At 42.6% G+C, this 18,792-nt stretch overlaps 1 protein-coding gene across 1 annotated transcript in view; it reads left to right on the top strand.

Annotated features, from left to right (window-relative positions):
- Gnaq (guanine nucleotide binding protein, alpha q polypeptide) overlaps positions 1-18,792 on the top strand; it is a 239,918-nt gene that overhangs the window by 218,789 nt on the left and 2,337 nt on the right. Inside the window, exon 6 of the mRNA NM_001244052.1 lies at positions 15,111-15,264. Coding sequence (NP_001230981.1) covers positions 15,111-15,264 — 154 coding nt within the window. The remainder of the gene's footprint in view (positions 1-15,110; positions 15,265-18,792) is intronic.

Genomic DNA, 18,792 nt, shown 5'->3' with positions numbered 1-18,792 from the left:
GTGCGGAGATTAATGGACAGTCACAGTCATGATTTCAGAAGACGAATGGGTTGTTTTTCCAGTTTGATGACTGGGAGGGCATCCAGAAAGGTAGAGGTGAAGACAATATAAGAAATTACAGACATTCTCAGGTAGAATAAGGGTGATGGGGTCAGTTTTTGTATGCCATCTTGGAAATGACCTTGACTGACTCACAGTGTCTTTATCTAAAGATGGTAGCATGAAAACGACTACTGACAACAAGGGTTGTACTACAATCACAAAACCCTCTTTATTTATTTATTTGTTTGTTTGTTTGTTTGTTTGTTTATTATTAGAACTCTTCCATTTGCCAATTAAGTAAAGCTGCATTGGCAGGTTAGTTTGGTTTGTTGGCTTTTTTTAAGCCTATAGTACCCGGTATTCCCAGGGTGTCTCTCATCCAAGCTAGCCAGGCTCAACCCGGATGAGCTTCCAAGATCAGATGAGATCAGGCACGTTCAGGGTGGTATGGCTGTAGACTAGTTTGTTGGGTTTTATATTTTATATTTTAAAGGGCTAGGTATCTAGCCCATAATCTTAAAACAAATACAAGAGTCAGTATAATTAACATTGTTGGGAATCTTAAAATGGATAGAAGAGAAGGATTGCCAGATTATTTTTATTTTTCTTGTACTGCTAGGAATTGAACCTAGAGCCCTGTAATAAATACTTGGTTTTGTGCTGTGGACTTGCTACATAGGCTAGATTGACCTTGAAGGCACAGTTTAAGCCTCAGTCTTCTAAGTGCAGGGATTAAAGTTACACCTCTCAATGTCTGGCATAAAGTCAATTCAATGGGGCTTGCTAAATAAGTCTTTCCAATGCACATGGCTGCATTTAATATCTGTGGGGAACAAAATGAAATTGAGTAAAATAGAGTGTGTGACATATTGCACAAACAAGTATTGTTTTTGTGAAACTGCTTTCATCCATGTGCCTGTATGTTTCTGTCAGTCTGGGCTGCTATTGAAAGACCCACACACACACACACAGGGTGAGACCCCAGGTTGATCACTCACAAATGCAGCGACCCCACCCAGTCATCAGGCAGAGGTGAGGACTGGATGCAAACTGAAAGAGGCTTTATTTACAGTTGTTTAATAAGCTAACCCCATTAGCTCGGGCCTTTCTTCCATCCACTATGGCAGATGACTGGGAAAAGACCCTGAGAAACGCCGGGACAAAGATCTTATAGGACAGCATAAGGGGAGTGTCTAGGGATACACACAGGCTCAGGATTGGTGTGCCTCCAGGCTTGGAGGACTTGCCCTGTGTTGAACAACCTGGTCAACTGGTTGTTATGGCCCATAGGCCCTCCCAGGGTGGTTGCTATGCTCTGCACGTCATTGCTGTGCACTTGTCCGTAAAGCACACCCAGAGCCGTAAAGCATACCACCACCAGCTAACTTCTGATTGGTTCCTTGCTACGAGGCAGGCATCTGACCTCCTGGTGATCAAGGCAAGGTCAGGCAAGCACATGTTAGGCTGTTGTGGCTGCCAAAACGGAGAGTTGGTCCCTTCACTATAGAGACTATGTTTTACTATAATCAATGGTTTAGAAAACACTGTTTTAGAGAAATGTCAATGTATGTATGTTTACTTTGTATGCAGTACAGTTAAACCAACAGCTATTGACCTGTAAGCCCTGTGCTAGTGACAAGAGAAAAATATTAGCATTTGTCATAACTTTTATCTAAGTACATTCAGCCTTCCATAAGCAAGGTCCTTATCTACATTCACCCAGCACATTTGGAAAATATTTAATAATAAAAAGGGGTCTTCATATGCAGGCCTGTTCTTGCTACTATTCCTTCAGTGACTGTTCACATAGCATTTATATTGTATTAACTGATACAGTTGCCCTGGGGGTTATTTAAAATACATGATGTACAAGTTAGATGAAAGCTACTGTACCATTTTCTATAGTTCAAGCATCCACAGATCTTTATACCTTCCTGGAAGACCTACACAATGAAAAAAAAAGAAAACGAGAACAACCTCCTACATGTTTAAAGCCTGTTTACTTTGAAAGTGCTCCATTACTCAGAAAGGGAACTTGTAGCCAAGAATCCCTGGGGTGAAATGTCCCATCTTCACTGGCCCACTCTTGTCACCCTCTATGGGTGTTTAATGGGAAGTAGTTTGTGCCTCACATTTACTACTGTAGAGCATACTGTAGGAATAAGACTCTCCAAAGGTCTCTCCCTTAAAAGCTAACTGGAGGAATGAACATTATAATTGCTGTCTCCGTTTCCCAGAACAGTGGTAAATCTATTGACACATCCAAGGTCATTTTAGGAAAGCCTAAGCCATTGACTGTTTTCTCATTGCCTGCGATTTAGATTGTCAGTCTCTTGAAATGACAGTGTTAGACCCCCGGAAAACTCAGGCCTCCGGAGTCCCAGCCCAGGACGGTGGTCACCCCAATCACCAGGCAGATTCGAAAGCTTGCTGCAAACTGCATGAGGCTTTATTGCTGTTTAACGAGCTAACCCCATGTTAGCTCAGGTCTTTCACCCACCCGCCATGGCGGACAGCCAGCAAAGACCGCTCAAAGGGGCTGCAGAGAGATCTTGTAGGGCAGCGTAAGGGGAGTGTCTAGGGGTACACACAGGCTCAGGATTGGTGTGCCTCCAGGCTTGGAGGACTTGCCCTGTGTTGATTGGTCAACTGGTTGTTATGGCCCATAGGCCCTCCCAGGGTGGTCGCTATGCTCTGGGCGTCATTGCTGTGCACTTGTCCATAAAGCACACCCAGAGCAGTAAAGCATAGCGCCACCAGCTAACTTCTGATTGGTTCCTTGCCACGAGGCTGGCATCTGACTTCTAGTGACTAGGACAAGGTCATGGCAAACACGTGTTACTGTCATGGCTGCCGAAATAGGGAGCTGGTCCCTTCAACAGCTTTAGAAAAAGATGCTGCTTCAGTTGCAGTGAGATGCAGGTCTAAGTGAACAGGTAAATACTGATGTATTTCGTTAAAAAAAATAGTTGAGATATTGACTCTTATTATTATGTCTGTCACCAGAATTGTCTTTCATCTTATGGGGAAGTGGGATGGTACTCATAACCGGGAAACTGGAACAGAGACAGAAAAGACTTGGCTGGCTAACAGCTGGGTTCTCTTAAGCATCTCTCACTACAGTACATGATCCTGTGCATCTAAGCTTGAGGTATCTTCACTAGCATTGCATATTTTGTGCCTTGCTCTTGCACAGGCTTGGGGACTCGACAGGGGCGGCAAGGGAATGAAATAAAAACAAACACACAGGTGATCTGGGCTCTTGCTGGAGAAGCCACAGCCCCCAGAAGTTCATCATGAAGATGGCAGGGTTATTCTATACAGCTTAACAAGGAGGCAGGGTTAGCTAATCTAGGTGGGAGCATGATGGGCAGGGGTCTGGGGGTAGTCTTCCGGCCTGGGGAAGAAAGCTATGGTGGTCACTTTCTGCCCACGCTATCAACATACCCACTTGGACCAGAGGAAGTCACCATACCTCTGAGCTGCCTGAGGAAGACTTTGACTTTTTTATCGAGCTGAGGCCATGCCTCTGTCAACACACATTCATACAGAACTTCACTTGCTCTCTATATTTTGAATAATGACAGTTTCTTAATTCCTTAAGGATTGATATTGTCACCATGGCTAAGTAGGGGAAAGAAAATAACACTGACTTTGAAACCATGTCATTTCAAACCTAAGGTTCCACTCTACAAGCTATCCTCCTGATCCCTCACTTCATTGTCAGCCTTAAAATTCATTCAGCCCCTTTCGTGTCTTGAGTTCCTAACTCTCAGATTCTATATTGTCTTCCTTTTTGATTTAATGTTTTATTTTGGTCTGCCACGTCCTCCTGAAGTTTCCTGAGTAAAGATCCAAAGGACCTTTGCAAGAATTGAAATCCCATCTGTATAACTGTGTACATATTCTGCCCTCAAGCATAATTGATATTTTGGTTAGCTATATCATTTTCAGATATGAAACATTGTGAAAGTGGTATTCTCCTGTTGGCCAGTGTTCCCTTTCAGGGTCCACAATTCTTCTGCTCATTACATTGCTTGTTTTCTGTTGAAGGTTTTATAATGTTGTCTAACCTGATAATTCTGACTTTTAAAGGATGATCTTTTGTGGCACAGACCTTCTCTCATCACTGTCACTCCCCCAAATGCATACTTACCTGGTAAATACCTGAGCAAAAAAAAATCAGAGAAGGGCTGGGGAGGGGGGAGCTGGATCAGTGATAGCTGTGCAAGGTCCTGACTGCAATCAGTGTCACAGTGCATGAGCATACAATCAATCTCCCTCCCTCCCTCTAGGTTTCAGGGCAACTTCAGCATAAAGATTTAATTATAAGGCATTTTCATTTAATATTTTCTGTTTTTCTTTATCATTTTGCTCTATCGTAGAAATACCATAGTTTCACATCTGTACTTGTAAGTTAGATACTCCTCCACCCATTTATATTGTCTGGATAACTTAAGTTACTTCATCCCATGGCACTTGGGAATGCTGGTACCCAAAGAGGCCAGAAGAGGGTGTTGAATCCCCTGGAGCTGGAGTTACAGGAAGTTCTGAGTTGCCAGACATGAATTATGGGAACCAAACTCCCAGACCTCTGCAAAAGCAGCAAGTGCTCTTAAATGCTGAGCCATTTCCCCAGCCCTACCCCCAGAGATTTTAAATCTCAAAGGCTTTTTAGTGATATAAACCATATACTTACTGGCTCCTTGTAGTGGCACTTAATATAATCAGAGTTTGCGCATTGGTTTTCTGTTTTGTTTTTTGGTGTCAGTGTGTGTGTGTGTGTGTGTGTGTACGTACTGTGATATTGATTGTAGCCAAGGCCTTGTGCAAGCTACCACTGAGCTAGCTGCCTCCACCCCAGCCCCTCTATCTTTTGCTCACGTATTTCCCTGGTAAATCACTGCTGTTTACTTGTATACTCATGTTTTCTTTCAAACCTTTTTTGATGTTAATTGATCCTCCATTCTATTCTCTCCCTATGCCCTCCCTTCCAAGACTAGAGGAACCTGTTTTGTGAATTTTTTTCTGTTTCTGTTGGCTGATCTATAGGTCCTTATTTGCATTGCACTATCTCAGATGTCTTAGCTCTTGACTCTTAGCTTCGAAAAGATCTGCGCTCCTTTGGATCATCCAGAGCCCAGGTGTTTGTGCCAAGTAAAGCGTTAATATTCTAGATTTGTTTGGGTTTTCTTGTTATTTTGTTTTGATTTTTTTCTGACTTCCCAATTAAATAATAAGGTCCTTTTTCACATGTTTTAGAAAACATATTTTATTTAAAACCTTGAAAAATCAAATTCAGTACATTTTTCTCATGACAAAAAGCAAAAGAGAAAAATGTTTAAATTTTAAAAGCCAACATTTTGGCCTGACAGTGGTGGCCCATGTCTTTAATCTTAGCACTCAGGAAGCAGAGGCAAGTGGATCTCAGTAAGTTCAAAGCCAGCCTGGTCTACAAAGTTAAGTTTCAGGACAGGGAGGACTATTACAGAGAAGCCCTGTCTTGAAACCACCCCTCCCCCCAAAAAAATTGACACTTTGTAATATGTTTTTAGCTTTTTGTGGGCATACTTAGTTCTTTTGTTTGTTTGTTTTGTTTTTGGTCTAAGGGTACTTAGTTTCTGAAAATGTTTGTGACACTTTCCCCACCTTTCATATTAATTACTGTCATGTGGACATTATATATTATCCTGGAGTTTAAAGAAAAATAATGTGCACTACTTTTCAAAGTTTGTTAATGCAGAACATAGTGAAACAATGGAGAGGTTTCAGATAATATTGTTTTATACCAAGACTACATGTAAATGAAATTAAAGACACTGACTTTTTAAACAGATGTAAGCATGGTGGTTAATGATGCCACTGGGGCTTTGCACTGTCAAAATGACAGCACTGACAGAATAAGGACAGAGAAAAAAGCCCTGGACCTACAGGTCAATGAGGGATGCAGGCCTCTAGTCACAGTTCATCCCGAATACCACCAGCGTACTGTTCAGTGGGTACCACGGGTAAGTGGCTTGAGTTGTAATATTGTTCCCCCGTCCCTTCATTCTCTTAGCCAGTGGTACAGAAAAATAGAGGAGTTGAATGGGGACAGGGTGAATCCACGCATAGATTATTACTAGTCTCTCATTGACTGACACGGTTGTAGAATTACCATGTGCGTGCATGCATGCATGCACCCATGAATGGTAGGCACACTGGAATTACAGATACATACAACCATGCCCAGCTTTACATAGGTTCTAGGAATCTGAACTCAAGTCTTAACATGCACATGTCAGGCACTTTCCCCATGGTGTCATCTCCCAGCCAGTGTAAACTTTTTTAAAGCAACTTCAGGCAGTGTGAAAAGTATGTCTTCATCTTTACATAAGGACTATTTCACAATAATGTTACTAATTTAATGCCACATGAGTGGGTTATAACATCTGGGAAGGTTTTTTTTTTTTCATGTGTGCAATCTCTAAATAAACACAGTGCTCTGAGATTAAAAATTAAAAAGAATTTATAACTCTTTTAAAGAATGTAGGTTTTTTTCCTTCAAAGAAAGAGAAAATTAGAGCCAGGCAGTGGTGGTCCATGCCTTTGAACCCAGCACTCGGGAGGCAGAGGCAGGAGAATCTCAGAGTTCAAGGCCAGCCTAGTGAACAGGGCAATTTCCAGGACAGTCTCCAAAGCTACACAGAGAAACCCTGTGTCCAAAAAAGAAAAAAAGAAACTCTACGGGTGATTATAAAGTAGAAGACAATAAAGTTAAGCCTCAAAGATTTTATGACATGTATAAGAAGGGTTTAATTTTAGCTTTTTTTTCTATATGCATGTGCTTTGTTATACATTATAAATCTCCTAAGCATGAATTCTTAGTAAATTAGCCCAAATTAATGTTGCCAGTGATTCAAAGTATTTTCTTGCTAAATATTTTTCTCTCTTTTCACATTTGTTTATTTATTGTGTGTGTGTGTGTGTGTGTGTGTGTGTGTGTGTGTGTGTGTGTGTGTGTGGATCCCAGCAAGTATATAGAGGTCAGAAAATAATTTACAGGCATCATTTTTCTCCTTCCATCTTGTGGGTCCTAGGGTCAAACTCAAGAGTATCAGGCTTAGTAGCCTACTGATTACCCTCTAAGCCGTTTCTCTGGCTTTAGATATATTTCTTAACTTGTTCTTTTATCAGTCTCTTCACTTGGAAAATTAGTGTGAAAGCGAGATGCCTCACAGTTGAGAGCACTGGTTGCTCTAGTGGAATACACAGTTCAGTTCCCATCACCTTCATGGTAGTTTACAGCTATCTGTAACTCCAGCTCCAAAGGATCTAACACTGGCTTCCTGGGGCACTACATGCATGTTGCGCACAGACATAGACTCAGGCAAAACAGTCATATACAAAAAAATGAAAATAAATAACTTTAAAACAAATTTCATGCTGTTGTGCATATAACAAGGGTTAGTGGTCTGTGGCTCCTTAGGACAAATCTAGCCCCATCTCTAACTGTATAGATCCTACTCTATCAAGTCATTATTGTACAGAAATACAACCTTAGGAATATGACATGCCAAACTCAGTTAAAAGGACTTTTATTCAGCATATTTTATGTATTCTTTTGAAAAACTTTAAGCCAATGGGTTTGTACCTCCTTCCTTCTTGGTGTTCTTGTTTGATCTATTTATCTGCAGCCTCTGTCTTTCAGTGCCAAACTTACTCTCATTCCTTATTTTATTTATCACTTTTTACTTCCTGTCTGTTCCTCTGTGGAAATTATAGTCATGTGCTTGCAGTCTGCAGAGAGTATAAGAAAGGACAAGAGAGCCAGAGTGAATGAAAAGAACTTAAGTGGGCAGTGATGGATGAATCAGGCCCAGTGCTACCCCAATGTGCAGCTCAGAGGATGCTGCAAAAGCATGTGGAGTTCAAATGCCAGAACTTACATAAAGCCACATGTGCAGCTCCTGTCAGCCAGATGGGCAGCACCTGTCTGCAATCCCAGCACTCCCAGGTAGATGGGAGATAAAGACAAGAGAACCCTCTAGGCAAGGACTGACTACCCTAGAGTTGTCCTCTGACTTCCATGTGTATGCTCACATTCACACACAGGAATGTACAAAGATGTCACCCATATAAATTCTTAAGATTTATCTCTGGACACAAGGCAAGTCAAATTTCTACCCTACTGATATTACTTATACTACTAGCCAAAGAGCAAGCCAATCACATTTCTGAACCATGATGACATATCTGTAAAAGCATTTTGTGACATTAAAACAAATGCTGTACTAAATTACTTCCAGCTATTTCACCTTTATTTTCCCAAACTTAGACTGTCCCAGGGCAGTAAACCATGAATGTAAAAATTGTGTCCGGCTCAGCCTCAAGTTCTGATATTTCTGTGGTTGGTCATTTATGTCCCTTTCAAGCTACCCAGAGTTTCTGACTCAAGCATGTTCTCTGTAATCCTTTGTCTACATATTCTTGAAACCTATTTCTAACTCCCCTATACAAAATCTCAAACAGCTTGGCCAAGTTACTTCTCATCCATCACCCAAAGAGTCAGGAAGAAAAACAAAGCAAGGAAGCTAGTACTTGGGCCCACTTTGCTGCTTGTCAGCACAGGTAACAGCAGGAAGTCTTTCACAGTCTGCTGTGGCTACATACCCCAGCTAGTTTACCAAAAGGAAACTGAGCTGACTTTGAGGGTGGCCCATTGGGAAACAAAGTTTTGCAATAAAGTGGGACTGCTTCCTAGTCAGAGAGGCCTAGCAGTGCTGAGGTGAGGTGCTTCAATCTTAATACTTCTCTAAATAATTTAACACCTAATGTGCAAATTGACAAACTAATAAGAAAACTTAAGATGACTCCAGCATAAGAGAATGCAAACAGAACAGGAAAGAGCAAACATCACAGAACTAGGAGACACTGCAAGTAAGCCATACTGCTAGAGCCATAAACCTGGCTGTTGCTTTTTCACTGTGAACATCATCCGATCTGGCATTGCACACCCGCTGTGCTTTGACAGGAAAGGATGAGGAAGGGATGGGTGGAAGTCCTCCTAGAGGGAGCGGTGAGATACACACATTCACACACGCCTGGGTCGTATAAGCTGGTTTTACCTCTTGCAGAAAGCTCATCGAGAGGCTGATGACTTGCTGGTGTCGTCAGACGTTGCTAATTTCAGTTGATTTCCTCTGTTTGTTGTTTAGCACAGTTCCAGTAGGCTGTCTGCAGAGGATGGTACACTAACTTGGTACCCTGGTGGGAGAAGCATGGAGAACTCATTTTGTCTCCCTCCTGCTCAAGGAAAAGAAGAATCACTGAGCTTTCCAGACACCTGTATTTTCATCCTCATTGTTTTGATCTGAGTTCATTTCAGTCTGGTTCTAGCTAAATCTAGCAAAGAGGTTTGGATTTAAGCAAGTGAGATATTTTTCAGGCAGATCATCTAGGATTGAATGGCAGCAGATACTTTCCAGCCAAATCAGTCTGGTTTCTTGGCACAGCCAGTACTAATGAATCCACTGTGCTTCAAGATTAGAGTTCACCTCTTCAAGTAATCACATTGTATATATAGGTCCACAGTTGTTCCCTTGGTTCTTTGCTAACTGGTTCAGGGCAGCATCCTTAGACACTTAGTGGTTGCTGAGGTATCTTTTATATGAATGGAGACTCAAAGAATTTCTGATAGGTTAGAACGATGAATAAGGTGTTGTTCTGACTAAATTCTGGAGGTCTGTCTTCATCTTCGTGGGGTGAAATGTATGACTTTTCACATTAGTACCCTAGAAACAGAATCTGTAGCTATCAACTCAGAGGCTTAAAATATGGGATGCTCTGGTCATCAATAAACATAGACTGTAAGAAGCACCCAGTCCTGATCAGAGAATACAGACTGCTGGAAATGTAGTGGAGGCAAGAAGTTATACTGGTGACATAGTGCCCAGGATTTAATTTTGAAGCATAACCACAGAGTATTGTAAAAGTAGTGGGGGGCAGTTGTTTGGATTATGAAACACAATTACACCTGAGAGAAAGGAAGGAGTTTTCCAACAAAACTGTCCTAAGGTGGTGATACAGAGAAGCTGTTGAGGGAAAATAGTAGGCTAGGAGGGAAGGTCAGTGAACTGAAAAGTCAGTGTCATGTGTACATGGGATGTTAAAGCTTTGAAGCCACTCTAGTAGAGTGTTAGGAGAAAACAGGAGCTTCGTGTAGACATTAATGCTGGGCTGTGGTGGCACACACCTTTAACTCCGCACTTGAGAAGCAGAGACAGGTGGATCTCTGTGAGTTCAAGACCAGCCTGTTCCAGGACTGTTACACAGAGAAGCCTTATCTAGAAATGCCCCCCTAAAAAAAAAACAAAAAAACAAAAAAAAAAAAAAAAAAGGCTTTAGCTCACTGACATGTCAGCTTAAAAAGGCAGGATATGTGACTGCTAAATTGAAAGACCAATGTGTTGTAAATTAGACTTTGAAAGAAGGCTGTGGCTGAACTAGAATGCCAGAAAATTGTAAATGGGAGGTGGTCTGTCTGAGTTCCAGGACTGCACATATGCACCAGAGAAAGTTGCAGATTTTTCCAGTTTCTTCTTTTGTATCCTGCTCTCCTTTGTCTCTCCTTGACCTGACTGTCCCTCCAAAACCCTTCCTCCCCCTGCTTTTCTCCTGCAGTACACTGACATGCCACATGTCACAGGGGCCCCATCTGTGACCTCATGTCTGCCTAAAGCCTTGGACCTTGAGGTAATAGGCAAATGTCTCGTGTCCCTTTGCCTCTCTACACATCCTGGGTGGCAGAGTGTGCTGGCACACATACAAAGTTGCCATAATATGAAAACTTTTTGGAGCAGTCTTCAAGCCCGGAGCACACACCAAATTTGTTCTCAAATAGTTGCTTACAGAGATTTGCAAAGACTAGGGAAATCGCTGAGGAATCAGTGTGTATCCACCTGGGTTTGGTGTCCTGTCCTTCCTACCCCTCTCGTCTGATTTGGGTAGCAGAAAAGGGAGGGGTGGCTAAGGAACCTAATTATTTCTTGTCCTGACTTCTTCACTTATGTAATGTGTCTGTTGTCTAGTTGATTTTGTCTGGGTTGGGATTTGAGCATTTTCTGACATTTTTTGAAGATATCCACTCAAACATGTGGAGAATTTTGAGAAGCATCCTTTCTCTGCCTGTGGTAAGAGAAAGTAGTAAGAGGCCTGGGTGACATTGCAGTTCTTAGCAGTTGAGTGTGCTACCATATGTCAGGACCTCTTTGTGAGGCCGTTTGTTTACTTTAAATATCTGACTGCAAAGGAGCCAGTGAAATCTTTTCACTTGCTAGACTTACACATGATCATCTACACATGATCCCAAATGCAGGCACACTCTGCTTGTCTGTCTCACCTTGTTCATTTAGAAGGCCATGATGTTCTTTTCTAATGGAAAGTATGGGAAACAGAGTCACATCCATCTGTCTGCTTCTGGCATCAGGAGGTGATGCTGTGGACCACTTACCCTTATGATTTCCAGATAGTGCAAAGCATCACTGTATCCTAGAAAGCTTCATTAGGTTTCTTGGGGATCTGTTGGTCCTCTAGCAGTAGACCTCAGCTGTAAACACCTCACAGATGACTATCAGCCCTCAGGAATGAGGGGATCTGATTTTCTGTGTTTGTTTTCTAAGCATCCAGTTTTGTATTTAAAAGCACGATTCTGGTACCTATGTGAATTATATAATTCAGTATGATTTGTTGAACTACTAAAATGGACAGAATATGAGGGAGTCAATCAGGTGACTTATGCCACATCCTTGACCTGACTGGTGCAGGTAGGGAATGAAGGAAAGACAAACACCAGACGTAGAAAAGCTGGGAAAAGCTGGGATACCAGAGTCGGTGGTCTGCATGCTCAGGTGGAGAAGCTGCAATGCACAGAAGCTCTGTTTAAGATCCCAGCACTCGGGAGGCAGAGGCAGGCGGATCTCTGTGAGTTCGAGGCCAGCCTGGTCTCCAGAGTGAGTGCCAGGATAGGCTCCAAAGCTACACAGAGAAATCCTGTCTCAAAAAACCAAAAAAAAAATAAAAAAGATACACAGGTAACAGGGTGGTGGGTTATTGAGAGCAGCTGAACAAGGAGGCTGGTTCAGCTAATCGTCACAGGAGCAGTCTTAGGGCCACAAACATCCAGGAGAAAGCTACGATGTACATTTTCTCCACACACTGTCAACATTCTCTTACAGACCCAAGGAAGACTTTGCTATCCTTCTGAGCATCACCTAGTGAAGGCTTTGCCATTGCTATAGGGATGAGACACTAGAGTCCCTGACATGGTGATGCGCATGTCAACACACATTCACTCAGGAATGTATTCTCTTCCTACAGATATGTATCAGGTAAATAAAGAGTTAAGGATCTTTTTGTCAACTTGTTATTTGTTTGGTATATTTTGTTTAAAAACAACTCTGGGGCTGGAGAGATGATTAAAGGCCAGGCTTACAACCAAAACTATAAAAACAATTCTGTGTGAAAGATCACGTGTGTTTTAGTAACAGAACAATGAGATGAAAAGGCTACTGAACAAGTTATACAAACCTTTAGTTTAATGTTGTCTGGACAGAGGGAAGCACCAACTTGTTGAAGAGGAATAGGAAAATATAGCCTTTGCCTGTGAGCAGTAGAGCCATAAAGTGGACTGACATAAGATACCATCGTGTTAGGCCCTCCAGTAACTATGCAGACTGGGACCAGACTCCAGCCTGCAGAAAACAAACTTCTAAGTGGAGTCTAGGGCCCTGTGAACATGCCCTGGCCTTTTCCTGGGTGAGAAGGATGCTTGCACCTAAGCCAAAAGGAAGTTTTTTTGGTGTGCTGCACCTAAGTGGCCCCACAGGACCCCAGTGTTGGAGACAGGCAGGCTGCAATCACAGTGGTTACTTTTGGATCCTTAGAGAATTGTGTGTTCTTCATAGAACCTACCATGTTTGCACCATCCTTGCCCCCGGTACACAATGCAAATAAGGAGGAAATGTGTCCGGTACCCAAAACAGAGGATTTTCTTATTTAGTGCACAAGTTCCAGAACTCCGGAGGAATGATTTTGGAGTTTGCGTTTCCCTTACTTTTGCTCTTTACAGTCCCTCATTCTGTCAAGCATCGACGCAAAACCACCTTCCCGCTTGATCTTGTCTGCCTCGCTCTTCCTTCCTGTGTGACCCCGTCTCCCATGAGGACAGGAGTCCTGCACTGGTATAGATTCCACCTTCTGTTCCAGGCAGGGGCTGTGTCACAAGCACAAGTGCCTCATGAGAGAGGGAGTAAGACCCAGAGGTCCAGAGGAGAACGTGGGATTGAGGAAGGCCACTTGACCTGGGCCTGAGGCTCTGCTGTCAGTGTGGCCTAAGAGCAATAGACCTAAGTAGAGTAACCGCTCTAAGCAGGTCATCTCAGGGACCCAGTGCTGGGCTCAGGAGAGCTTGTCCTAGCAGCCCTCCTGGAGGCGTGGTATGGGACTTTCTCTCCACAGACCCACTGGAACCAGGGGGCTCAGCTCACACTTGAGGGAGGCACCTGGTGCTCCTTTCAGCAGCCTAGGGTTTAGCTGCCTGCCTAAAGGCAGACAAGGGATGCAGAGCAGGAAAGACCCAGTACAAACTCTTCCCTGGGAACCCAGCAGCCTCCACTGGAGAACGGGGAGGACAGAAGAAAATCTTTCTAACGAATGGGCTTACCAGTACTCACAAAGGGCTATACCCACCCTTTAGATGATGCTTCTTTGAAAGCCACCAGACAGCTTGTTAGAACTTCACAGGTTGCCACCAGCCTCCCCACCACACAGTGTAAAGTGTTGTCTCTGACCTATACACATGTGCTATGCCATAACATGTGAACACACACATACACACTAGTGTGAGAGCAGAAGCTGGTTGAGAAAGAAGCTGTTTGGTTCTGCGCTGTTTTGCCGATTTGTATAGGGGGTGACTTGACTCAGGGTTGCCCTCCATTGGCATTTTTGTGTATGCAAATATGCTGGCTTAATCTCTTGAGGAACCATTAGGGTTTCTGTCACCAAAGTAAGCTTGAAAGTGTTGCCCTGGGTAGGCACACTTACAAGTGCTGAGGAAGAAGTACTGTTTTTTTTTTTTTTTTTTTTTTTTTTTTTTTTTTTTTTGCCTGACAGGGTGATACATGCCTTTAAATCCAACACTGGGGAAAGCAGAAACAGGTAGATCTTTGTGAGTTCAAGGCAGTACAGTCTACATAGTTCTAGGCCAGCCAAGAATACAGGTGAGATCATGTCTTTAAAGAAAAAAAAAAAAGTAGGCTTTATTTCTGGCTTGGTACTTTGTTTTATACATAGTTGTGTAGATGTGCATATAGTGAAACATGGAGAAAGTGCACCAAAGAACAGTAGTGGCCCCAGGTGTGTATGTGTGCATCTGCATCATTGTGGTGGTACTCTAGATATGCCTAGGGACAACTAAGTCACTTTGATTTGAATGCTTAAAGCATAGTGAAGCTCCAAGTAAATATAGTTTAGAAAATACAAAGTGAAGTCTGGCATTTGAGCTTAATTCATATCTTAAGTATTTGATTATGAATGGACATTTTTGGTGGAAATGTATTGTAGTATGTCACATACAGCCTTGTCATCTAGGCTGTGATTAGTTTCTTTTCAAACCTAAGAAGTTATTTCAGCGGGGTTGTTTTGTTTGTTTGTTTGTTTTGAGACAGGGTTTCTCTGTGTAGCTTTGGAGCCTATCCTGGCACTCACTCTGGAGACCGGGCTGGCCTCGAACTCACAGAGATCCGCCTGCCTCTGCCTCCCGAGTACTGGGATTAAAGGTGTGCGCCACCAATGCCCGGCTCAGCAGGTAATTTTATTACTGATCTTTTCTGCGTGTTGACCTGAGAGTTGGCTTAATGAAAACAGTCAACCTGTGCCGTGAATCATTCACATATAAATCCTGACAGTTACAACTCAGGCTTTAAAAATCGGAAGCACACAGAAGATGGGTTGGACTTAAGAAATCAGCCAGTTGACCAGTTGAATCATCAGTAATTCACTCTTTGTTTTCTGATTTTCTTTTTCCCCAGAACCGAATGGAGGAGAGCAAAGCACTCTTTAGAACAATTATCACATATCCCTGGTTCCAGAATTCCTCTGTTATTCTGTTCTTAAACAAGAAAGATCTTCTAGAGGAGAAAATTATGTATTCCCACCTAGTCGACTACTTCCCAGAATATGATGGTAAGTGGACACTTTCTACCAGCCTCACAGCTGAGAAGGATTGTGCTGTTAATACTAGTGCAGTGCCCAGAGCCATGAGCCTATGGGGGTGAGAGGCAGCATGGTCAAGTACTTGGAGCCCTGGGCCCCGTAGAGGCTAAAAGCAGCATGGTGTAGTGCCTGGATCCATGAGCCTATGGGACCTAGAGGCAGCATGGCTCAGTGCCTGGAGCCACATGGTCCATGGTGGCAGGCATGATAGAATACAAATTACTGTTCCCTGACTTTTAATGATATAAAACAATTTATCCTTAATGTTAAAAGTTACGGGGAAAGCAACAAGTTCTCAGTTGTTTCAAAATAACAAGCTCAGAGACTAAATAATTTGGTAGCTTTCTCTGTTAGCCGCTATAATGTCCAGTTTCCGTATCTTTTATTTTGTTACCCACCCCTGCCTCTTTCTGGTAAGGAGCTCACCTCTGAAGTCAGTATACTGCATTAGTTACTTCTGTTGTTAACCATGAGCAAGGAACTTAGAGAAGGTACAGTCAGTCCATCATGATGGGGAAGCATGGCAGCAAGCTTCAGGCATGATGGCCGGAGGGGGGAAATGAGAGCACATCTATCTTTAAAAAGCACACCAAAGCAAAAAGAATCAGATGTGAAGCAAGACTTAACTCTCAAAGCCCTCCCCCAGTGTCTTACTTCCTACAGCAAGCCACATCTCTTAAACTTGCCAATGCAGCAAGCCAACTGGGGACCAAGTGTTGAAATATACCAGTCTATGAAGGACATTCTCATTCAAACCACTACATACACTGAAGTTCAAATCCTAGTCTAGGCCCTCCCTATTTCTAGGATTATTTTTAGAGTCCCTTGATTTTTCTGATCCTTCAAGCCATAGCTATGAGATCTGCTTTGTAGGCCAGTGGAAAACAAATGGATGACATTAATGTTGTACTTGAATATCCAGGCAGCATTTAATTTGGGAGAACTTCACTAGGAAAAGTCCTAGGATTGATGTCCAAGTGAGGTATTGGAAAGGGATGTCCCCCATCCTTAGTGATGGTGATTGTTTAAGCACACTTGCTGGAGCACTTAGGGTCTGCAGCACTCACTTGAACTTGGCCTTGCACTGTTGCCACCATCAAAAAGTAGATCTCCCAGGTATACTGTATAGTTCTGAATGACAGGACATCACCATCCTGAGGAAAATGTATTGACTAATTGGGTCTACATCTAGCCTCCCAGCCCTCCCAAGCAGGGCACAGTGTTTATAAAGCTTAAACCTGCAGTAGATAAACCAAGCCAAAGGCTGCCATCTGTTGTTACGCAGAAGTCATTGCAGCTCACACATTTATCTAGGACTATGTTCTCTCCACCACATCAGAAGTGAGTGTTGTGGACAGACATTAAATGATCTGCAAAGCCTGAAAGTCTTAGTCTTACAGAGCCAACCAAGTCATAGTCCAGACAGTACAAACTGAGTATCTCCAAGTGCTGCCCATCACTGACTATTACCTTAAACAAATTTAACTCTACTTAGTTTCTTCCTCCATTGATAAGGACTGATGGAGTCATGGATAAATGACTTGGCACAATACCTAGCACAGAGTAGGGCCACATCCCAAAGTACTTATAAATGTAATGACTACTACAAAGGAGATCTAAGGCTTCTGCACCACAGTGGTTTTGTCCTCCAAAAGCTCCCTAAGAAATGTGACTCCTTGGAGATTAAAGATCCCTTTGGTTTCATAGTTTTCTATGAAGGTTTAGGTGCCTTTTTGCGCTGTATGTATTGGATGCAGTCTGTCTTAAGGAAGGGAAATGTGGCATGCTCAACAGCTGAAGTTTGCATCTCCAATGCATATGTATGATTGGGTATACAGCCAGCTGTTTTGAGACAGGATCTTTTTTTGTTGTTAGCAGCATGTTCATATCTCTCAAAGTACATTTTCCTGTTTGCCTGGCTATTTTAATAGAACAAAAACTGTCTTAACCCAAACAGCTTTTTTTCTTTGCTCCTATTTTCTCACTAACCCAGAAGCAAATGTTAAATGCCTGAGATTGCCTCAGTGTTCCTGAGGAAGCTGTGGAAGGAAGTGACTATATATGGTGTACCTGCCTCTCTCCCTTACCCCCCCCCCAATCCCCAAAAGCAGGCCATTTCTGCAAGCACATGTCTGAGAACAGGAGCAAGAACCACTTTCCTGAGACATAAACATGACTACTTGCTCATACACCCAGATGACAGGCTCAATTCCTCTGCAGAGGTGGTGAGAGTCAGTGGGGGGAAAAAATGACTATACCATATACAGCAGTGGCTCTATGGGCCCCTGTTTTCCTGCTTGGATACAAACAAATAGCAAGTAGAGGCTCCCTGAACCCAGCTGATCACCTACAGCCGTGTGGTGTCTGGCCGTGCTGCAGTTCCTGCTTTTCTCGAGTAGGTTCTTGCGGGACTGCCACTTTCTGCAGTATCATCCTGAGTCCTCATCATTACAAGCAATTTCCTTACCAGAGGAGTTTACTGTAAATGCTTTGGAATTTGAAGATTATTTTAACTGTTCTCCTTCTGTAATGGACATACAATGTCCAAAGGTAATATGGCCACAGCTAAGTTAAAAAAGCAATGATTTTGTTGTTTGATGAGATCCAAACAAAGTTGTTTGATGAGATCCAAAGCCCTTGGAAGATGAGCTAAGACTGGAAAAACTGTTGAGCACACAACAGTTTTGGTGATACACTTATTTAGATACTGTCAGTTTCACGGTTGCAAATGTCTTCCTTCAAAGATGAATGCTACCTCTGTGTTTCTCTTCAGAAAGAGAAATGACTGCTTCCACATGAGCTACAGAATTGTTCCTACAGACTGGAATTCTGTGCCCGCTGTGATGGCTTTACCTATTTCTTTGTAATCCTGTGTGTTCCGATAACATAATTTATGCCTAAACCATAGCACTCTTCGAGTGCACTTCAGTGACCTCAAATCTATTTCTGATATTCTATATAGAATAAGCAGAACAAAAAAAAGTTGGGGTCTTTTCCTTCCCAAACAGAGTAAGAATAATAGCTGGGGAAATGGCAGCCTTCTCATACCCTGCCTGTCTCTGTTTTAAATGTTTGGTGCTACTGTGGAACCAGTAAGTTCACAGTACACTGCTAAGGACAGAACCATGTTTCACATATGTACCATCTAAATAATGGCACTCTTTCACTTTTCATGTTGGCAGCCTTAGTCACCAAAACCTCAAAACCCCTTGTTGCTACTTACTACTTGTACAAATGAGAGGACTCTGCTTCATAGCTCTTTCTTGTAGCTCCTGGATATGTGGGATGCAGTTATGAGCCCAAATCTGTAATGGAATTAATTTGAACGTTTTCAAGTTATCTGCCTAAGACTCAATTCTAAGGACTAAGGTCCTTAGAATTGGTGGTTAGGCCTCAGCAGTGTTCATTTATGTGGAACAAACCCACATTGTCAATCTTGGGAGGTCTTGCCCAGGAAAAAAAAAAGTGACCCTTCCACTTACTGGTGTAAACTTGCAG

The sequence above is a fragment of the Cricetulus griseus genome, chromosome 3 (genome assembly GCF_003668045.3).
Source record: "Cricetulus griseus strain 17A/GY chromosome 3, alternate assembly CriGri-PICRH-1.0, whole genome shotgun sequence".
Taxonomy (NCBI): domain Eukaryota; kingdom Metazoa; phylum Chordata; class Mammalia; order Rodentia; family Cricetidae; genus Cricetulus; species Cricetulus griseus.
The sequence above is the reverse complement of the archived record's forward strand: the minus strand, read 5'-3'. Positions and strand labels throughout refer to the sequence as shown.